Source organism: Hemitrygon akajei, chromosome 16, assembly GCF_048418815.1.
Source record: "Hemitrygon akajei chromosome 16, sHemAka1.3, whole genome shotgun sequence".
NCBI classification, from domain to species: domain Eukaryota; kingdom Metazoa; phylum Chordata; class Chondrichthyes; order Myliobatiformes; family Dasyatidae; genus Hemitrygon; species Hemitrygon akajei.
This window is the reverse complement of record NC_133139.1, coordinates 43,464,507-43,487,665: the sequence shown is the minus strand read 5'-3', so window position 1 is coordinate 43,487,665 and position 23,159 is coordinate 43,464,507. Positions and strand designations below refer to the sequence as shown.

Sequence of the window (23,159 nt, the reverse complement as noted above, 5' to 3'; positions counted from 1 at the left end):
GATGCTATTGCTGGAGTTTGTTGGAGCCACTATCCCAGTCCAGGTGTCACAGCCCCAAGTGCTCCTATCACCTCTGGGATTGCTCTGGCTTTAACTTTCCACTTCCTTTCTATCTACTCTTATAAGCTCTGGTATTTCTCCATCTTCTCAAATTCTTTCTTCCTGATGTTACTGCCGTTTGGGATTGCCACATTTTTGCTTTCTTCTATCCTTGACCAGTTTTACTATGTCTGATTAGTTGGCCAGTATCTGCTCATCTGTCTGTATTTGGAAGCCCCAACGGATCTTACCTCTATCATTCTCCACTACCTTCTCGTGTGTTTCCCATTTGGACTTGGGAGAGTCCAATCTATACACATCAAAGATCTTCCTGTAAATAATTACTGCAACTTGGTTGTGCCATTCAGTGTATGCTGACCCTGCCTGCATTTGCATCCTGCTACTATGTGCTGGTTGGTTTCAGCAAATTCCTTGCACAGTCTGCATCTTGGGACTTTTCTGGTGTAATAGACCCCTGCTTCCAATACTCTTGTGCTCAGCATTTGTTCTTATGCAGCCATGAGCAGCACCTCAGCCCTGCCCTGCGATTTCCAGCCATTAGTGGGACTTACGTCAGCCACCTCTGAAACTAACTCTAAGCCAATATATATAAAAAAATTAAAGTAAATAACTAGTGCAAAAAGAGAGGAAAGCATACTGATGTGGTGTTCATGGATTCATTGTCCATTCAGGAATCTGATGGCGGAAGGGAAGAAGCTGTTGCTGAAGCATTGAGTGTGTGTCTTCAGACTCCTGTACTTCCTCCTTGATTGTAACAATGGGAAGAGGGCACATCCTGAGTGATGGATGTTGCCTGTTTGAGACATCTCCTTTGAAAGAAAACTGCTCAGCTCTTCCAATGCTGATCCCTCAATGAGGACTCGTGTGTATTCCCTCAACTTCCCCTTCCTGAGGTCATGGTTGTTGTTGCAACATCACTCAACCAGCTGACCTATCTCACTGCTGTACACCTCTACGTTGCCATCTTTTTTTTGTCACCTTCAATATTTTGGACTGTTTATCTTGTGAAGAACTACAAATAATGGCCTGTCTTGCAAGATTTAGAAGTTCTTTTTTAGAAATGAAAGAGTCACAGGGGAAGGGTATTGGATCTGCCGGTGATAATAAACCATATCTTGATTCTGATACTGACTCTGGTCTGTTGATTAGAGTCCAGATTGTTGCTTTCATTGTATATTTTCTCATTTTATCTTTCCTTACACTTGCTTTTATGTTTGTATAATCACAAGGACTCTGCAGAGAGTCAAGCTCCATCAGGCAGCTGGGCTGGACATCCTAAGCTGAGTACTCGGGAAATGTACACACCAGTTCACTAACCTTTTCACAGATCTCTACAACACTTCATTGTTCCCACATGTTTCAGATCAACCCCATTATAACTGCACCAAAGAACTCTACACCTTCAGAACTAAGTGACTACCGCTTGGTGGGGATGACACCAATTATCATGGAGTGATTTGAACAGCTGGTAATGGCACATGCCTGTAGCTCATTCCTGCCACAATGGACACTCATGAATATGCATTCTGATAGAACCTCTCTACGAAAGAGGGAATAGCATCTGTCATGCACCTTGCTCTGGTGCACCTGGAAAACAAGGACCGTTGTGTCAGACTGTTGTTTCTGGATTTAATTTCAACATTCAACACTACTTTCCCACAGATATTGGTGAACAGACTCCTACTCCTCAGTCTAAATGCACCACTGTGCAACCGGGTATTGGATTTCCCAACAACAGTCCTCAGCTTGTCAGGATGTACAACTGCTCCTCACTCGCCATCAACCTCAACATGTGTGCTCCCCCATGTCCCAGGGCTGTGTGTTGAGCCCATTGCTGTACACTCTGCTCACACATTGTCAAATTCACCGATGACACAACAGTACTGGGTCTCATAACCAACAATGAGAAGGTGGCCTACAGAGATGAGTTTTAGAAGCTTGAGGCCTGCTACCGGGCAAATGACCTCTTCCTCAATGTCAACAAAACAAAGAATATTATTAGTGAAATCAGGAGAACTTACATCACATCAGCAGCACAGCACTGGAAACTATGAGCAGTTTCAATCTCCTGGGACAGCACATCTTGCACAGCCTCTGGTGGTCCCAGAACACAACCTATACAGTTAGGAAAGCTCACCAACATCTCAATTTTCTGAGCAGGCTGAAAAGAGCTGGACTCTGCACATCTCTACTCATGTCCTTCTACATATTCGCAGTAGAAACCATCTTAGCAAACTTTATCATGCATCAGATGGAAACTGCACTGTGGCGAACAGGAAATTGTAGGAAATTCTCTACAATGGCTATGCCATCACCAACATCCGCCTACCTGCCATCAAGGACATATATGGATAAAGATGCTGGTAAAGAGCCAGTAACATCATGAAGGATCCCACCAACCCTGCTCATTGACTGTTTGCACTACTCCCATCTGGGACGTGGCTGCATAGCGTCCATGCCAGGATGACCATGTTCAAAAACAGTTAATTTCCCCAAGCAATAAGGATAATCAACACTTCTTCCCATTAACCTACACCTCCACACTCCCACTACTTTATCATTTCATATCAGAGTCACCTGATGTGCATATACTCCTGTGCTTAGCATCAGCTTATGGGCATTCAATTAGTCTACGTATATAAGCTATCCCTATTTATTGCATTATATCTAGTATTGTGTTCTTTATCTTATTGGCTTTTTTGTGCTGCATCAGATTTGAAGTCACAATTATATCATTTGCCTGTACACATGTATAGTGGCTGCAAATCTTGAACCTTGAATCTTGAATCTATTTATGTGTGGACTTTCAGAAACCAATGGTGCATCTGTTTTTACTGAATATTTGCCAAAATGATGTGTGAATCACTGATGTGAAGTTTCCAATCAGGGAGCAGTCTGACTGTTTGTCCAATATGAAAGTGAAACATCTGCTCACATACCTTTGTTATTTTTCTGCTTTGCTTGCTGGTACAGGCTGAACTTACCTGACCTCTACAATAATGAATATCTGATAAAACAACTGTAGCCATAAATCTGGCAGCCGTTTTTGACTCCTGAAGAATCTTCAGGACAATATTATCAAAGGGAGCTACAAATGGAGTAGTAATCTATTGGAGATGGGTGCTGTCGTTTAATCTCAGTGACCAGACAGTACAGGAACAAATGAAGAAACTGCAAAATGCCAGGCAATTGTCAACCTTATTAACTGCACAAAAGAAAAGAAGTTTAACTTGGGAGATGCCAGCACTAAATTCACTGTCTTGGAATCAGAGATCATGATAAGAGGGTAAATAATAGTGAAAGAGAATGGTTACTAGAGAAAGTGAGGACATTTGGCCTGTTCACCTCAGACCAGCTCATTATTAAAAACATTACATCCTCCTGCCCCCTACCCACAATCCTGCAGTTTCAGGATATGTATTTGACTTCTAAATATTACAATAGAACCTCCCTGTATTAATATATTGGCTGTGATATCAAGATAGAGAAAGAGATAGATCTAACTCAAGTGAACTCATGTGTGGCTGCACGTCACACAATATTTTTCAGACTTAAACCATTCATGTTATAGTTACTTTCTCTCAAAAGTTAAGCAATCAGATTACTTCGCTAACACAGTACATATGTAGAAATTTTCTGGGGTTCAATAATACATATTTTTTATCTATTAACTAGATATTTCCAAGTTAGGATAGTTTGTGACTTGGATGTAAACTTGCAGGTGGAATTTCCTGTTAATTCTGCCTTGTGTACTTGGTAGTAGAGCTCCAAGATTTGGGATGTGTTGTCAGAGTAACCTTGGGAAGTAATAGCAGGACATTTTGTCAATGGACAACACTACATCCATTGTATACTTGTGGTGGATGCATCGAATGTTGATGTTTGTTTGTTTAAGCCTATCATCTTCCTAGATCATACTCTACAGGCATAGTCCACTGTCCTGGGCCAGTCTTTAAAGTTGTACCCAGGTGTAGCCCATCTTTGAAAACCCCTCCTCTCCCAGGGATGAGGTTTTTGAAGCTTCTGTTGGTGTTTCTGCAGCTCTAGTCTTTTTACGGGATGTATTGCTAACCCCATGGCAAAAACTCCACCTTTCACTGTGGGGTTTCAGACTATCCATGATGAAGTTACTATTCTTGGTGATGGTAATTGGGCTGCCTTCTGCTAGATGGTGTTGAGCTTCTGAAATGATTTTGGACCTGTACTCAGCTCCCAAAGTGGGGAGTATTCCATTTTGTTCTTGTCTTTGATGTTGTAGAGTAAATGGGGAAGTATTGTGAAGATAATGGCACTGAATGCCATGTGTAGGTAGCTTGACATACTCTTCTTGGACATGACCCTAGTCTGGCATATTTGTCATGTGAACAGTACTTGCCCCTTATAAGCCCATTCTTGAATGTTGTCCAGGACTTGCTACATGTAGTTATGAACTAGTGGATGAGCTGAAGAATTTCACTTATCGATCCACTTTCCTGTTTCTGTTCTTACAATGGAAGGAAGGTCATTGATGAAGCATCTAAACATGGCTGTGTTGAATATACTCCATGAGAATCTCCTGCAGTGACATCCCCAGAATGGGAACACTGACATTTATCAACGACAACATTATCCTTAATGTGAATAATGATTCCAGTCTTTGGTGTATTTCCATTATGATGCCCATTAACTTAAGCGTTAACAGAACTCTTTGATGTTACATTTGGTCAAATTCTGCCTAGATAACAAGGGCAGTAAATCTCTGTTTACCTCTAGAGTTCAGCTCTTTGGTCAATGTTTGAACTAAGGCTATGATAAGTCACAAAGTTATACAGCACAGAAATGGGCCCTTCAGACCACCATGTCCATGCCAAACAATTTAGTTTCTGTACCAGCCCAACTTATTTGCTTTTGGGCTGTAATCTTCTCTGCAATTCAAGTGTTTGTAGAGACTGCTAGATTCTACCATTTCCTCAAGAATCATCTTTCAGATTCCCACCAGTCTTTAAGTGGAAAATTCCCCTTAGGTTTCCAATAAATATCCTACTTCACTAGTTTAAGACTCTCGATCCACTAGAAAAGTATCCTTAATGTCTACCCTCTCGCTTCCTCATAATTTTGTATGCAACCATCACCTCTTACCTTGACTTCTCAAAGTTCACAGGGAACAAACTCAGTTGATCCAATCTCTCATTATACCTGAAAATTCAGTAAATTATTGAAACATGCTTTCCCACAAAGATAACCATATTCACTATGCCCTGATTAATATCTGCCTTTCCAAATGTGAATATATCGTGTACTTGTGACATTTGCAGTAATTTCTTTCCACTGATTTAGGACTTGAGACCTGTGCCTACCTGGCTTATACCTGCTGCACTTTCTGAATAATGGAACCACATTTGCTAATCACCAGTCATGTTGTATCTCATCTGTGGCAAACAAAGTTCAATGTGCTCTCTCAAGAATGTAGCAGTCTACCCCTTTGCCTCCAGCTTTAGTCTGGGATACATCCCATCAGAACCTGTTCAATGCCAAGTTTGTCATGGTGTGCACACGAAAAGGCTGAACCGAAGTGTGGAGGAAAGATGTACTCTGATATGGAGATGCTGACCAGGTTTTATTCATAAGAGTTCCAAAAGAACTCTGTGGCCACACCACAAGACATAACATTCTCAAAGCCTTTACCCCATTATAAGCGATAATTGGGCTTCCACTTAAATAATCACAGCACATGGAAAACCCATGCCAGTCAGAATAAACTTAGCAAGATTGACAGAAAACACCAGCAATTAATGATTCTTGTTGAGACAACAATTGACAAACTCAGGTGCTCTAGAAAGCTCAGAGCCAAATGCTCTCTGGATCACCACAAAGGCCCTGGAGAGCTCATAACAAAAATGCTCCATAATGTCACTGTCCCTTTCCCTGAACTCTCCATTTACTATGGACCTTTCTGAATAGAGTTGAGATGTATCCATTTAAGAAATCACTCAGATCTCCTGGTTCCCAACATAAGTTCATACTATCAGGTTGGAGGCTACCCAGCCGATATACCACAGACTGGGAGACCGTTTCGCTGAACGCCTATGCTCTGTCTGCCAGAGAAACCAGGATCTCCCAGTGGCCATACATTTTAATTCCACATCCCATTCCCATTCTGATATGTCTATCCATGGCCTCCTCTACTGTCAAGATGAACCCACACTCAGGTTGGAGGAGCAACACCTTATATACCAGCTGGGTAGCCTCCAACCTGATGGCATGAACATTGACTTCTTTAACTTCCGTTAATGCCCTTCCTCCCCTTCATACCCCATCACTGATATATTTATTTCTTTTTTTCTCTTTCTCTGCCCATCACTCTGCCTGTTCTCCATCACCGTCTGGTGCTCCCCAGCCCCTTTCTTTCTCCCTAGACCTCCCGTCCCATGATCCTTTCCCTTCTCCAGCTCTGTATCCCTTTTGCCAATCACCTTTCTGGCTCTTAGCTTCACCCCTCCCCCTCCGAGCTTCTCCTATCATTTCGCATTTCCCCCTCCCCCTCCTACTTTCAAATCTCTTACTATCTTTCCTTTCAGTTAGTCCTGACAAAGGGTCTCAGCCCAAAACTTCAACAGTGCTTCTCCCTATAGATGCTGCCTGGCCTGCTGCACTCCACCAGCATTTTGTGTGTGTTGCCCACTAGTTAGATGTTGTTTGTACCCAAAGCAGCTTCTCCCACTCAGCTTTACCTGTTACTGGAATCAGCTTTCCCAGACAGGTATGATCACTTCACAATTCTGCATTGAAACGTACAGAACTATTCCCACTGTCACTGAAATGCTCTTTACTGACACTTCAGTCACTTCTTGAGACTCACTCCCAAGATAAGGTCGGGTACAGACCATTCCTATGGCAAGAAAGACTTGTGGATATACTTTACAACTTTCACCCATCTAAGTCCCTCACACTGAGGTAATCCCAGTCCGTACAGGGTCAGTTAAAAACATTACTATATAATTTCCTTGCTAATATACACATTCTATAATATGAATTCCCTTTATTTATTGCCTTTTCTGTCTCCCACTGACTTGTCTGAATATCTAAAGCCAAATGTTTCTGTGAAAATCAATGTGTGGTTCATTATGAAATTATTGCTGTGTAAATAACTTCCAATAACATTGTCCATGAAACGTTCAACCTTTGCTGATGAGTGAGAGGCGACTAAAACTACAGAAATTAGCTGATTGGATTTGTACTGCTTTTGATGAACAGAACAAATCTGAGTATTTTTCCACATTGACAACTAGAGAAAAGTATTATATCCGTTCAAGAACATAGGATACCAAGCCCCAAGAAATTTCGCTCACTACCAAGACCCAGTGTAGCAGATAGGTAATTCAATACAAAGTCATTTTGAAGTGGTGGGAATCCAAGTCAAATCCAGTGATGGACAATGAGGTCCCCAAATAGGGTACGTGTGCACTTGTTACATTCAGTATTTTTATATGAAGGGAGAATGGGTTGGAAAGGCCAATATTCACCTAAGTAAAGAGGAATAAGAGGTTCTCACAGTAATCTTTAAAATTTCAAAAGAACTGGACAGATCCATCCCAAGGTAAATACAATCAATTGCTGGAGAGGGGCCAAAACCAGAGGTGGAGTCCAAGTCATTAAAAATTTCCAAGAGGAATGTGGATACACTTCTTAGTGCTAAATCAATGAAGGGATTTGGGGACATTGAAAACAGGTTCTGAAGTAAATGATTAGTCATGATCATGTTGAGTGGCCGAAGGCCTATTACTGTTCCTAGTTTCACTGTGTCTATGTCTCCCTCTGTCACCTGTTCCACCACTTCACCAGCCTGCCACTGCCTCCTTAATTTCTATTTCTGTCACCCTCAGACTTCACTGTGCCTCTCAGTTTTGTGCCACCTACAAATCTGGAGGTTGTGTCCTCTGAACCCAAGTGCAACTCATTAATAGAAATAGGCAAAAGGGTGGTACTCATAATCATTACAGGGGTACTCACTCACTCCTTCCTCCAGTCTGATTAAAACTTGTCACTGCTACTTTCTGTTTTATTTATGTTTCCTCGTTAGGAGCAGATACACATTGCCAGACCTTGTTATTATTATACCTGCCTCTGACAGTTCTTTCCATATACACACTGCACTTTGCATGAAATTACTCCTTAGGTCTCTTCTAATTCTTTTCTCTTTCACTTTCAACCTAGCCCCTCTAGTTTTCCTTTCCCCATCACTGGAAATAGGACTGTCTAGATTTGCTCTATCTATACTCCCACTTCATATTTTATAACTTTGTAAGTTCACACTTCAGTCTCCTGCACTTCAAGGAGAAGGTCCTCACCTACCCAACCTCCTCCTATAACACTCAGATATTACCAACATTCAGAGAAATTATTTTTGCTCTCTTTGCAGTTTAATGATGTTGTTCCAATGACAGGGCGATGAACACTGTACACAATACTCCAGGTACAGCCTCATCCATGACTTGCTAACTGTAACATAGTGTCCTAATCCTATATTTTGTGCCCTGACTGATTTGGCCAGTGTGCCAAATGATTTCTTCTCAATTCTTTATAGCTGTGATGGCATTCAGGAAACTATGTAATTTTGCTCCTAGGTTTTTTCTATTCCACAACACTAAACAGAGCCCTACCATTTTCTGTGAATGTCCTATCCTGATATGTTTTCTCAAAAAGTAATACCTTGGTGGTGAGCTGGTAACACTTCTCCACCAAAGGAGATGTATACCGCATGTTCCCTCTGTTAGACTGCAGGTCATCCTTGGGCAAGGTGTATCCCATGCTTAACCCCACCTCGATTAGGGTCACAATAAGCCATGGGAGCAGCTGATGGATGCTAGTATGAGTAGCTGGTACATATCACAACTCCAGGATATGCTACCACTGACACCAGACAGACAATCTCTGAAAAGTTTTGATCGTGGCTGGGGTCACCCTTCTTATAAGAACGCTGTCCAGAAGAAGGCAATGGTAAACCACTTCTGGGGAAATATTTGCCAAGAACAATCATGGTCATGGAAAGACCACGACTGCCCACATCATGCATGGCAAGAAACAAAGAATTAACACCTTACAGCTATCTGTATTGAACACTGTTTGCCATTCTTTTCAACAGTTACCAAACTGATCAATGTCCCCTGTGAGTTTTGACAAGCAAATAGATTCAGTCACCACCATTACAATTATATTGATCTCATTAATCAATATTTCAAGTTGTTCACAGGCATAGATTGTTATAGAAACAAATCCAACTGTGGTAACTACAGAACAGTCACCTGACTCGCCACCACAGCGGGAGTAAATGCCAGAATCCTCCTTAGTCACCTTTATCAGTGACCGCAGAGCTGCTCCCTGAATCACAGTGTGAAATTCATTAACCCACAAGCACAGGGGATCGTCACTGTACAAATACAAATACACCTCTGACTCCATCAATCAGGAGAGGCTATAGAACATCCTTCCCAAATTTGGTTCACAATCAAATTCAATTCTATCTTACATTTGATCCTCAAATGTTTAACAACAGAATCATTCTTTATGAAGACCAGTGTCAAACTTGCAGACTTGCCTGAATACTTTTCTTATATTGTTTTGTTCCTATGTTTTACCTCACCTCCAACAACCTTCTCTCCAAGAAGGAGAGCAGATATTCCCCAGAACTAATAGGAAACTCTTCAACCAACATGCCTGCTCTTTTGGACCAAAGTTTCCAAAACTCAGCTGGCCTGCTTTGTACAGGTGATTGTAGTATTTTTGCATACACATAGAATTGCTCACCCATTTGTTGAGGAATACTACAGAATTAACCTTCTACTCAACTATCACATAGCTCACAATTCACCAGGGAACACTGATCACTATATTTTGTGATACATCTGAACTCTACCTTAATTACAGAAGGCATCTCATGGCAATATAAACTACCACCCACAGAAACTCCACAAAATTCTCTGCAGGGACAACTGAACCAATGTCAAGTTTCCCAGGCCAATACTTGCAGTCCTAAGAGCATAGTTACATGGAGTTTTGTATATTGGACAGGAAACATTGTTCACATACCTGAGTCCTTACTAGAACATAGAACATAGAAATTTAGAGCACATTACAGGCTCACCATGTTGTGCGGATCATGTAACCTACTCTAGAGACTGCCTAGAATTTCCCTAGTGCATAGCCCTCTATTTTTCTAAAATCCATGTACCTATCTAAGAGGCTCTTAAAAGGGCCTATTGTATCCGCTATCACTGCCATCACCTGCAGTGTATTCCACACAGCCAGCACCTCCTGTGTTAAAATCTTACCCCTGAGATCCCTTCAATACCTGCTTTCAAGCACCTTAAAACTATCCCCCTTGTGTTAGCCATTTCAGCTCTGGGAAAAAGTCTCTGGCTATCTTCATGTTAGGTATTAATGCTGGAGTAATAAAATGGATTCAACAGTGGCTAGATGGGAGATGCCAGAGAGTAGTGGTGGATAATTGTTTATCGGGATGGAGGCCGGTGACTAGCGGGGTGCCTCAGGGATCTGTTTTGGGCCCAATGTTGTTTGTAACATACATAAATGATCTGGATGATGGGGTGGTAAATTGGATTAGTAAATATGCTGATGATACTAAGGTAGGAGGTGTTGTGGATAATGAGGTGGGTTTTCAAAGCTTGCAGGGAGATTTATGCCGGTTAGAAGAATGGGCTGATAATTGGCAGATGGAGTTTAATGCTGAGAAGTGTGAGGTTCTACATTTTGGCAGGAATAATCCAAATAGAACATACAGGGTAAATGGTAGGGCATTGAGGAATGCAGTGGAACAGAGAGATCTAGGAATAACAGTGCATAGTTCCCTGAAGGTGGAGTCTCATGTAGATAGGGTGGTGAAGAAGGCTTTTGGAACGCTGGCCTTTATAAATCAGAGCATTGAGTACAGAAGTTGGGATGTAATGTTAAAATTGTACAAGGCATTGATAAGGCCAAATTTGGAATATTGTGTACAGTTCTGGTCACCGAATTATAGGAAAGATATCAATAAATTAGAGAGAGTGCAGAGACGATTTACTAGGATGTTACCTGGGTTTCGGCACTTAAGTTACAGAGAAAGGTTGAACAAGTTAGGTCTCTATTCATTGGAGCATAGAAGGTTGAGGGGGGATTTGATCGAGGTATTTAAAATGTTGAGAGGGATAGATAGAGTTGACGTGAATAGGCTGTTTCCATTGAGAGTAGGGGAGATTCAAACAAGAGGACATGATTTGAGAGTTAGGGGGCAAAAGTTTAAGGGAAACACGAGGGGGTATTTCTTTACTCAGAGAGTGATAGCTGTGTGGAATGAGCTTCCTGTAGAAGTAGTAGAGGCCAGTTCAGTTGTGTCATTTAAGGTAAAATTGGATAGGTATATGGACAGGAAAGGAGTGGAGGGTTATGGGCTGAGTGCGGGTAGGTGGGACTAGGTGAGATTAAGAGTTCGGCACGGACTAGGAGGGCCAGAATGGCCTGTTTCCATGCTGTGATTGTTATATGGTTATACGTCTGTATCAGGTCACCTCTTATCCTCCATCACTCCAAGGAGAAAAGGCCAAGTACACTCAACATATTCTCATAAGGTACACCCACCAATCCAGGCAACATCCTTGTAAATCTTCTCTGCACTCTATAGTCTCCATATCCTTCCTGTAGTGAGGTGACCAGAACTGAACACAGTACTCTAAGTAGGGTCTGGCCAAGGTCTTATATAGCTGTAACATTACCTCACGGCTCTTCAACTGAATCCCACAATTGTTGAATGGCAATAGACCATACACCTTCTTAACAACGCTGTCAACTTGTGCAGCAGATTTGAGTGTCAATTCAACATGTACCCCAAGATCTCTCAGATCCTCCACACTGCCTAGAGTCTTACCATTTATTTTATATATTGTCTTCAAATTGGACCTACCAAAATTAACCACTTCAACTTATCTGGGTTGAAGTCCATCTGCCATTTCTCAGCCCAGTTCTGCATCTTATCGATGTCCCGCTGTATTGTTGAAATATATATCGTATTTCAAGCTCTGCTATTATAAGTGTTTATCTGGTGGACAGAAAATACAATTTAAATATGTGGTCAAAGCCTTCTTGAAGAAATGCAACAGTGTCACTGACTTCTGGACTCTCCAGCCTATGACCAATCAGGTTGAAAAGGGGCACTCGGTTATGAGAAGGTAGAACCTCAAGCCCAGGGATCATGAGGACTTTTTGGTCCTGTACCAGTAATGGAGAGAGCAGAAATTCTGACAGACTGCACATACATCACCTGTGGACCTCCTCCTCCACAAAAGAGTCTGTGTGTCTTACATTAGTCTCATAAGCTGCTTCAGATCCCACAAAAGCTGACTGGATGTAAGTTATAACCATATAACCATATAACAATTACAGCATGGAAACAGGCCATCTCGGCCATTCTAGTCTGTGCTGAATGCTTACTCTCACCTAATTCCACCTACTTGCACTCAGCCCATAACCCTCCATTCCTTTCCTGTCCATATACCTATCCAATTTTTTTTAAATGACAAAATCAAACCTGCCTCTACCACTTCTACTCGAAGCTCATTCCACACAGCTTCCACTCTCTAAGTAAAGGAGTTCTCCCTCGTGTTACCACTAAACTTTTGCCCCCTAACTCTCAACTCATGTCCTCTTGTTTGAATCTCCCCTACTCTCAATGGAAAAAGCCTATCCACATCAATTTTATCTATCCCCCTCATAATTTTAAATACCTCTATCAAGTCCCCCCTCAACCTTCTACACTCCAAAGAATAAAGACCTAACTTGTTCAACCTTTCTCTGTAACTTAGGTGCTGAAACCCAGGTAACATTCTGGTAAATCTCCTCTGTACTCTCTCTATTTTGTTGACATCTTTCCTATAATTCGGTGACCAGAACTGTACACAATACTCCAAATTTGGCCTCACCAATGACTTGTACAATTTTAACATTACATCTGAACTTCTATACTCAATGCTCTGATTTATAAAGGCCAGCATACCAAAAGCAGTCTTCACCACCCTATCCACATGAGATTCCACCTTCAGGGAACTATGCACCATTATTCCTAGATCACTCTGTTCTACTGCATTCTTCAACGCCCTACCGTTTACCATGTATATCCTATTTTGATTAGTCCTACCAAAATGTAGCACCCCACACTTATCAGCATTAAATTTCATCTTCCATCTTTCAGCCCACTCTCCTAACTGGCCTAAATCTCTCTGCAAGCTTTGAAATCCTACTTCATTATCCACAACACCACCTATCTTAGTATCATCTGTATACTTACTAATCCAATTTACCATCCCATCATCCAGATCATAAATGTATATGACAAACAACATTGGACCCAGTACAGATCCCTGAGGCACACCACTGGTCACCGGCCTCCAACCTGACAAACAGTTATCCACCACTACTCTCTGGCATCTCCCATCCAGCCACTGTTGAATCCATTTTACTACTTCATTATTAAGACCTAACAATTGAACCTTCATAACTAACCTTCCATGTGGAAACTTGTCAACGGCCTTACTGAAGTCCATATAGACAACATCCACTGTTTTACCCTCATCAACTTTCCTAGTAACCTCTTCAAAAAATTCAATAAGATTTGTCAAACATGACCTTCCATGCACAAATCCATGTTGACTGTTCCTAATCAGACACTGTCTATCCAGATAATTATATATACCATCTCTAAGAATACTTTCCATTAATTTACCTACCACTGACATCAAACTTACAGGCCAATAATTGCTAGGTTTACTCTTAGAACCCTTTTTAAACAATGGAACTACATGAGCAATACACCAATCCTCCAGCACTATCCCAGTCTCTAATGACATTTGAAATATTTCTGTCAGAGCCCCTGCTATTTCTACACTAACTTCCCTCAAGGTCCTAGGGAATATCCTTTCAGGACCCAGAGATTTATCCACTTTTATATTCTTTAAAAGTGCCAGTACTTCCTCTCTTTTAATCATCATAGTTTCCATAACTACTGTACTTGTTTCCCTTACCTTACACAATTCAATATTCTTCTCCTTAGTGAATACCGAAGAAAATAAATTGTTCAAAATCTCCCCCATCTCTTTTGGCTCCGCACATAGCTGTCCACTGTGATTCTCTAAGGGACCAATTTTATCCCTCACTATTACAATATCATCAACCCACAATCATTAGTTTTGTTTCATTAACTTCTTGAATTTGTGCATTCCATAAATCTTATGTGAAGCTTCTTGTATTTTATAATTATTTTGTCCTTTCTGTAAAAATGTTTATTTCTGCTCTGAAGATATTTATCTCAATTTATTCCTTTATAGACCATTTATCTTACATCCCCACTGGACAATGCTGCTCACAACTCTGGCCTCACTGTCTGGCCTGAGCTGCCTACACCAACACACCTCCCCCTCTCATGCACACTCACACACACACCCATGAACAGATCCTAATCACCCATGGGTCTTCAGACACCCTTCTGCACTACTTATTCAGATAAACATGTATCTACACTTTACTACACCCACAAAGTGAAGCAAGAGAATTATTCACCATTCTTGTTCTGCTACCTAATGCTCCCACTACCTCCTTAAATTCTGGTTGTTTGCAATATTCTGCTTCACATTCACTATGTAATATGTGACATTCCTATGGAATGGAACCAGGCCCATCAGCCCAACCTGTCAGTGCTGGCCATCGAGCCTGTATTTTGTCTAACCATTCACTAATCCAATTCTATTCCCTGACCATAACATTCTGTTCAAATTCTCTCAGATTCTACCAGTTACCGACACATACATGGGGCAATTTACAGCAGCTAGCCCTGCACCCCTTTGACATGTGGAAGGGATCTGCAGCAGCCAAAGGAATATAGCCGGGATATAGACCTTGTGAAAGCAGATTGGTTTACTTTAATTTGATATCATTATTGGCACATGGGGAATAGGCCTATTCCTTTCATGTACAGTTTAATGTTCTGCTCTACAAATGAAGACTTATTCCTTTTCCCGATCCTCAGCCTGCACAATGAATTCATTTGTCTGGCCATGCCTCTGTCCCTGGAGGAATAATATCCCCAATCAGTACTCTGAATATCATACAGTTAGAGAGCAAGGTATCCTCAGGGGACTCCTGACCCACTTACCTGCTCTTCTGTCTGTCTGGTGATATCCCAGTCTCCCCACTGCATGCAATCACTTTAGCTACAGGATGACCACCAACTGAAAACTACTGTATGTGAAACATTCAGCCTTTTGGATGGACTGTTGTTGCTCAAGCTTCAAGCCCTAAAAGACATGTTCCTCCACTGAAAACACATCCTGTATCTGTGGTTCTCCAGGAAACAGGAAGCATCTTGAGGTCCCAAATTGTTCAGGGTGTCTATTCCTATGCTGAGATTCCCAGCCAGACATGTTCTTATCAGACTGTTCCAACTAACAAGGAAAATCTACGTTTCAAACACCATCACTGTTTGATGACATATTGTCTGACTTACTCAAGAGACATATTTAATTTCCTGGACATTCAAAGAACATAAATGCATGTGCAAAACTCCTGTTCTCCATTTCCTACGAGTGCATTGCTCCAGATCCTGGGACTCTAGTCAACCTCAGATATTCCACATTCTTGGAATGTGGCTGCCATTAGCAGCTCCAATATTTATTGCCAATCCAATGGACTCAGCAAAGGTGTTTGGTGAAGGCCCTGTATAAGTGGCTGTAAACAATAAGTTGGGTTGCCAGGCCACTGCAGAGGGCACTGGAGAGGGACAGTCAGTTCAGATGATACCTCAAAGGTTATTTTACCAAAATAAACTTTATTCACAATTAAATAAACGTTTATAAGAGTAAACCGTGTAATACCTTTTTCATTCTAAGAAAAGGCATTAAGGACTTCTCAAATTATGTCGCCCCCTTGGATCCTATACTTACTGCAATAATTGTGGAGTTTCCTCGTCAAACCAGCCCCTTCCCTATCCCCATACTGTGGTCTTTCCCCACCGAGCCCTTGCGGTGGCTGCACTAAGCTTCAATGCATCCTCAGCACATACTCCTGCAGCCTGAAATGTGCCTGTCGGCACCATTCCTCCACCAACATCTCACTGACCAGCCCAACAGCTTCCGTGCAGACCAAAGGGCCTCTTTCGCGGAGCTCATAATCTTTCAGCGGCACTCGATTTCTATCTCGCTATGTGCCCCTGGAAAAAGTACGTAGATCAGACAATTTTCTGGCACGCCGTTGCTCGGAATGAACCGTGACGCAGACCCTAGAACTTTTTTTCATACATTCTTCGTAACCCCCAGTCTGCAAAGAGGCGAGTGACGGTCTCATCCCAACAAGAGTCCACTCACAGGGAACAATCAGAGGTAGTGATGTCCCGGGCATACAGGAAGGATCTGACTGTGAGAACTCCTCACTCCGCTTGCCAAACAAGGTCTTGGTGCCTAGTGGTGTAGTCTGGCGATGAGGAGTTCTGTTAGATGTTCTGACAAGCCTGCTCAGCGAACCCTCCACCCCACCCCCACTGTACACATCGAATCATTTTCCTGTCGTGTCTGTGGGCCGTTTTGTGATGACCACTACATGATGGGCCAAGGGTCAAAAGTGTTGATCTGTAAGAACTTTTTCTCCAAAGGACAGGTAGTACTGCACCGTTCAGCTGATTGAGACATTACGCAGTAATGGGGCCAGACACATTCTTCGCAACATCGGGAACAGAAAGAACCTTGATAATGGGTACTTAGGTTCCACGCATATTCTGATACAACCACACATAAAAATGCTGTCCAGCCTGAAGAGGGAATTTCATACTGTTAAACTAGTTCAAAGGGGAGACACGGGAGTCCGAAATATGAGTCTAGCTTCGTGCTTTACTTCAAGCCAGGAGCATGGACTTTAAGCAAGGACTGTGCATTGTGACCTAGCTCCATCTAGGATTCCCGGAATCTTCCCGGTAGATGGCGCAGGTATTTTCCGAGTTAAAGGAGCAAGGGATGGGACCACACCTACGCCAACAGTAGCAAACCTGAGAGGGTGACAGGGTGGGCTGGTACTCAATATTGAATGACTGATATGGGAACAAGAGGTCTGCAGCTCCTGCCCTGGTGGGAGAGGCATCTCTGGTCGGAGGGATGGAATCAGGGAAATGAAGGGAGAGTATGGGAAATGTCAGACAATGAACGACCTGCATCTGCACGTTGTTTTGAACAGATATGTCAGTTACTGATAGTGCCATCGCCTCAACCCGACATCATATGATGGCGAATGGAAGGGTTTCAAATCCTTCATCTGGTTGATCAGTGGGAGTCGCCCTGATTTGCATGGATTTCCTCCTAGAACAAACGGCTCTATAACTGGGTTCCATTGGCAGCGGCGGCCACAGTCCAATTCAGATCCACCGGCAGAAGGGGAGCAAGAAGCTGACGGGCAACCACAATGCGGACACTGTGTTTTTTCTGGTCTTTGTCAATGTGGCTGGGCAGTAAGTACAGGCAGAATGTCTGCACCACCTATGTTTGCTGGGGTGGGTTTGGGGTCACATCAAAGAATTAATCGTCCAAGTTGAATTCCTGCTCTTTCACAGCTGGAGAAACCCAGAATTTGACTCAGCCTCCGACCGTGTTGGTGATACCAGGAACCACGGCCACGTTGGACTGTAACATCGGTACAAATGATTATCAGTACGTTAACTGGTACAAGCAGACACCGGGAGCAGCTCCACAGTGGATCCTTTATCATTATCCTTCCTGGAGTAACCCAAAATATGCCCCTGGGTTTAGCAGCGACCGCTTCACATCAGTTGTCAACAGCGCCGGCACCGAGTACCCGTTGATCATATATCACGTGGAGATAAGTGACGCTGCCGTCTATTACTGCGGAAAGTGGGATTCATCCACTTATACTTCGGTGTTCGGCCCAGGGACCAAGCTCCTTGTTGCAGGCAAGTGACTAGAAATGTATCCTGAATAACCACAGCATAAATACGGTCACCGGTATTTTATAATTGAAACATTATTATTACTTACGAATTTTACAGTGAAAATGTTGATTTACAATCTAATCATGTTCCGTGTCCAGCGTCAGTTTTACTCAATAGAGTGTTGTTCGGTGAATTGCTTCCGTCTTTTAATGAAGGATATCACTGTTCGGTTATGTTTTCGGACAAACCATGATTTTAGCCCTTCTGTTCATTGGTGTTATTTCTGCTCTGGTTTCAAAGGTATCAAAAGTACATTTAATGTCAGAGAAACGTATACAATATACATCCTGAAATACTTTTTCTTTGCAAACATCCACGAGAACAGAGGACTGCCCCAAAGAATGAATGGCAGTTCAGTGTCAGAACCCCAAAGGCCCCCCCAGCTCCCCCTGCCACGCGTAAGCAGCAGCAAAGCAACAATGCCCCCTCCCCCACCAACGAAAAAAAAACATCGGCGCCCCCACCGAGCACTCAGGCCTGCAGCAAAGCATCAACAAAGACACAGACTTGCGATACCCCCAAGACTACTCGTTCACCCAGTATTCGACATACCGCAGGTTCTCTCTCTTCCTAATAAGGGGAAAGGAGATGTCTCCGTTTCACAGCGAGAGGGGAGATATAACAAACAACTCGTTGATTTACGATGTTAAAATTCCGTTGCGTCGCTTTTTCCGCGCTTTGTGTCCAAAGAACTCCGGTCTCTATGCGAACAGCCACCAGCCAGCTTGCTGCTTTCGATCTTCCGTCTCCCACCAAACATAGATTTCCTGCAGAGACACCAACCACGAGTCCGCCCACCTACAGAGCCAAGGAATCCCGAAGCTCTGAAGGCGAGCTAATCTTCTCGGCCGCGTCCATGGCATATCGAATAACGGTCAGTCTTGAGACCCCCGAGAGCGTGTCCCATTCCCGCAAAGAACATCTCCAGGTCAGGGTCTTCAAAAGAACCCTGAAAGGGAAAAATAGAGATATTAAAGACAGAAATAGTTTCCGAAGATGCAAGCAAACGAGTCGTCGTTAGGTGTTGTTGTCTCTCCTAAGCTCCTCCTCTAGTGATAGTTTGTCTGACTTTGTGTAGGTTTCAACGAACATGAAGTGATCTACTTTCCTCAGGTGGGGCCTAAGGTGTAAGCGTGGAAAGGACATTGCCGACTGAAGACAGCCCACGGGTGTCAACACAGTAGAATGACAAGTTTCAAGTTACTGTTCAGGACTCCCCAGTGAAACCATCCTCTTACTTTAACTGGACTTGCTGACCTCCCTGTGAGGGTGGAACTCTCCTCCAGCATCCATCCATTGAAAGACGCTGCCCCACTGTCCAGTCCTTGCCTCCCCTCCTGCCACGTGTTCCCCTCTGCGCTGCTCCTTTCCAGGAACCGCTGCTCAGTGTTCCAGGCCACTACACCGACTATGACCAGAGCTCCCATTCTGCGGAGAATCCAACCTCCCCATCACCACAGTGAGTGGGAGCAAAATCCCTCGACATCATCCCAGATCACGGAGCGACCTACCCTGCCCGACTCTATGGAGCTCAGCACCGCGGAATTGGTGCCTTCGCCCAGTGGGGGGAAAGCAAATTGTGGGGTGTGTTTATTCTTCCGACAGCAACGGGGCCATTTCTGATGGTGTGTGGGTCGGAGGGGAGAGGAGGAAAGTGTCACTGATGGCACAGAGATTGGCCACATTAAACTACACTGGGGCTCATTGATGTCAGTGTGTCTCTCAATTCCGTGAATGACTCAGGGACTAAAAGTCTCACCGGTTGGAGTAGATTTCCAGTTGACCAACATGCAGCGTCCTCCAGGGGCATTGTCCTGTCCCTCGGTGAGATACTGGGCCGGACTCCCGGAAGCCGGAATGTTTCACTTGCGCTACTGTTAAAGTGTGCAATAAAGCGAGGTCTTCTGTTAATTTGAAACGTCTTCTCTTGTTCATGTTGCAGCTCAGCACATCCCGCACCCTTCAGTAAAATTGTTTGGGCCGTCGGCTGAGGAGATCTCCACTAAAAGAGCGGGAACCTTAGTTTGCCTGGTCAGTAAGTTGTCGGTCGCCTTCCCTGTCGTCAGCTGGACAGTGAACGGGAGTCCAACGAGCAATGAAGTGCAAACCAGCAGGGTGACTCAGAACGCGGACAAAACCTTCAGTCTCAGCAGCTACCTGACGGTGCCCGGCGCAGACTGGAGCAGTGGGAAGAGGTACTCCTGCTCAGTTCAACAAGGAGCAGCCTCGACAATATCCGCAACAGTCACACAATCCAGCTGTTAAACAGAGCGCGGCTTCGGCCTTGTTTGTTCCCTGATTTTGGATATTTCAGGCGGTGAATGGTATTCACTGTCACCGGTGTTGGATGAATTAGAATAATTAATAAATGTTTTTGTGATTCGTCCTCAGCATCAGACTGACAAATGGTAACGGTGACTACCAATAAATATGATCAGTGCAGGAATGATTTCCATGTGTGCGTTTCGTCATCTTTCGTGTTTTTCCTATTTGGACACCGAGTGGGAGGAGGGAAGAGAGGAGATTCATCTCTCTGCTGTCGTTCGTGTTCTGGTTTCGTGAACTTTAGGAAATCTTTTCAACAACCTTGAACACCGAATATCAGCAGAGCAGGACGGGAGGTTCCTTGGAGGACAGTGTGGTGGGTTGACTGTAAGGGTGCGATGCCAAATTAGGACAAAACGGTTGGTTTTGGGAAAGTTAATGAAGGAAATGAACATAAACGTGGCTACAAATATTCAGGTTCTTGTGTAGCTTTGCCGGAGAGAGAGATAAATTGTAGCTATGTTCTGGGCTAATAAGGTTTTTGACAGAAAAGACCAATACTGACACAAATTGGAAAGTCTAGTTATCTGAAATAGCTGGTTACAAGGGATGAAAATTGCCCAGTCAGAAGTTTGAAAGCTGTTCCTCAACTATCGATTGAGCGATGGTATGCGGTGCAGGAGTCCAGAGACAGAATAGTTAAGCATTTGTTTCACATCAGTTCCTGATCCCCCTTCCCCTACTGTCAGTCGCACTCTCACCCTCTCTCCCTTCTCTTTACAACTCAACACCACCCCAATCACCGCTTTCTAGGGGGAACCCTCAACTTTCTCCATTTGCAGCGCCATTACATTTATTTCCTGAACCCTGTTCCTACTTTGATCCCTCCCCTCCCTCCCCATTAGCTCGCTTCCATGCTGCGAGCTGACCTCCACTCACCTACTTCCCCTTACCTCGATGAAGGGGCAGTCAGCACTTGGTGATTAAAGTCGGAGATTTCAGATAATGACTGCAGTCCTGCTGTTCCTTATTTGGGAGCAGGAGATTTGGTGGCAGAGGGAGGAAGTGTGTGTGTACAAGAGAAAGAGAAATATAGAAAGAAGGAAAGAAATATGGATAGAGAGAGGGGAAACAGCTGACACCAAAGGTGAGATAAGGGGAAAAGCCCAAGCGACAGAAAGGCAGAAAGGGAAGCAGTTGAGAGAGGGACAGGATTGCTATTAATGCAGAGGTAAAATGTGAACCTGGAGCAGTTGGAATTATTTTTTCATGTCCTCCCCCTCATTTCACACAACATCCAACTCCTTCCCTTCGCTGTCCTTTTCTCCCATTTAATCTTAATCTTAGCTCCTGTTACATCTCTCCCTGTTTTCTCGGTCTCATCTCTCTCTCTATCTCTCTCTCTCTCTCTCTCTCTCTCTCTCTATCTCTATCTCTATCTCTATCTCTATCTCTATCTCTATCTCTATCTCTATCTCTATCTCTATCTCTCTCTCTCTCTCTCTCTCCCCCTCCCTCTTTCTCTCTCTCTCTGTTTCACTCGTTCTCTTTCTGTCTTCTCTCACTCACTCACTCAAATGTCCTTTCGGGGGGGAAAAAACTATGCAGTTTGGACATACATGGGATTTTCTGGGATGGGTGACGTCCCACAGCACAGGCATTGCAGCGCTGGGTTCCTGAGAAAGAAAGCACATTCACCTGAAATCCACACTGCAATGGGCAAGACGCACCATTCCAAACAAACAGAGAAATTTCAACTGTTTCCAAGTTGCCCTTCCCTGTCAGTGATATCTTTGTGCTCCCTGAAGAAGTAAAGGAATTATCAAGTAGTAATTTTATATTGAGAAAGTCTCTAATCAAATATTACACCAGAAACTTTACTGTGTAGTTATTATAGGGGAATCCAGGGCTAGACAAAATCTCAGAATACAAGGCTGAGAACAGAGATTAAAAGGAATTTCTTTAGCCAGACAGTAGTGGATCTGTGGAATTTGTTGCCACAGATGTCTCTGGGGTCCAAGTCATTAGGACAATGAACTAGGAAAATACACTTTTCTTGAAACAGTGGTTGATAGTTTCTTACTTAGTAAAGATACCAAATATTATGGGGAGAAGACAGAAGAATGGTGTTGAGAGGAATAATAGATCAGCCATGATGGAACCGACTCAATGAGCTGAATAACCTGGTTCTGCTCCAGTGTCCTGTGCTCTTATGGTGGAATTTATCAAAATACAAAATAAGGCCATTCAGTCAAATTCAATTCTGAACAGAGCAGACTGATTGGTGCTCTTTTTGTTCTCAAACATTCCATCATGACCTATTATCATGAGGAAAATATAATGGGAATCATATTTCACAAAAAGTAAAATATTATGGTTGTTGGACATCAAACATCCCAGTCCCAGGATATCTCTCAGCAGTTCCTCTTGCAACACATTCATCCTTCTGCTTCATCAATAACTTTCCTTCCACTATAAGATATCCAGTAGGTGATATGGCATAGAAGCAGAATGAGGGCTTTAGGCCCAGCAAATCTTCTCTTCCATGATTGACAAATGTTCCTTCTCAATCTGAGTTATTCATGCCCTTTTTTCTGCCCTTATTTACCCATATTTATTGCCCTTCTCATCCCCTTTCTCCTGCCTTTTCTCTGAATGCTTTGGTGCTCTTACTAATCAAGAACCTATCAATCTATGCTTTAAATATACCCATTAATGTACCCTCTATAGCTGTCGGTGGCAATGAATTCTGCATATTCACCAGTATCTGGCTAAACTAATTTTGCCTCATCTCTGTTCTGAGGCTCTGATCCCTGGTCCTAGATTC

The 23,159-nt window shown here is 43.1% G+C and overlaps 1 protein-coding gene across 1 annotated transcript; it reads left to right on the top strand.

Moving 5' to 3' along the window:
* The first annotated feature begins 17,461 nt into the window (after window positions 1–17,461).
* On the top strand, window positions 17,462–20,516 carry LOC140740004 (immunoglobulin lambda-1 light chain-like). The gene is made up of 3 exons (XM_073068777.1): window positions 17,462–17,569; window positions 17,672–18,028; window positions 20,010–20,516. Exons 1-3 carry the CDS (start codon window positions 17,524–17,526, stop codon window positions 20,330–20,332), a joined length of 726 nt encoding a protein of 241 aa, XP_072924878.1. The 5' UTR covers window positions 17,462–17,523; the 3' UTR covers window positions 20,333–20,516.
* Window positions 20,517–23,159: the final 2,643 nt, after the last annotated feature.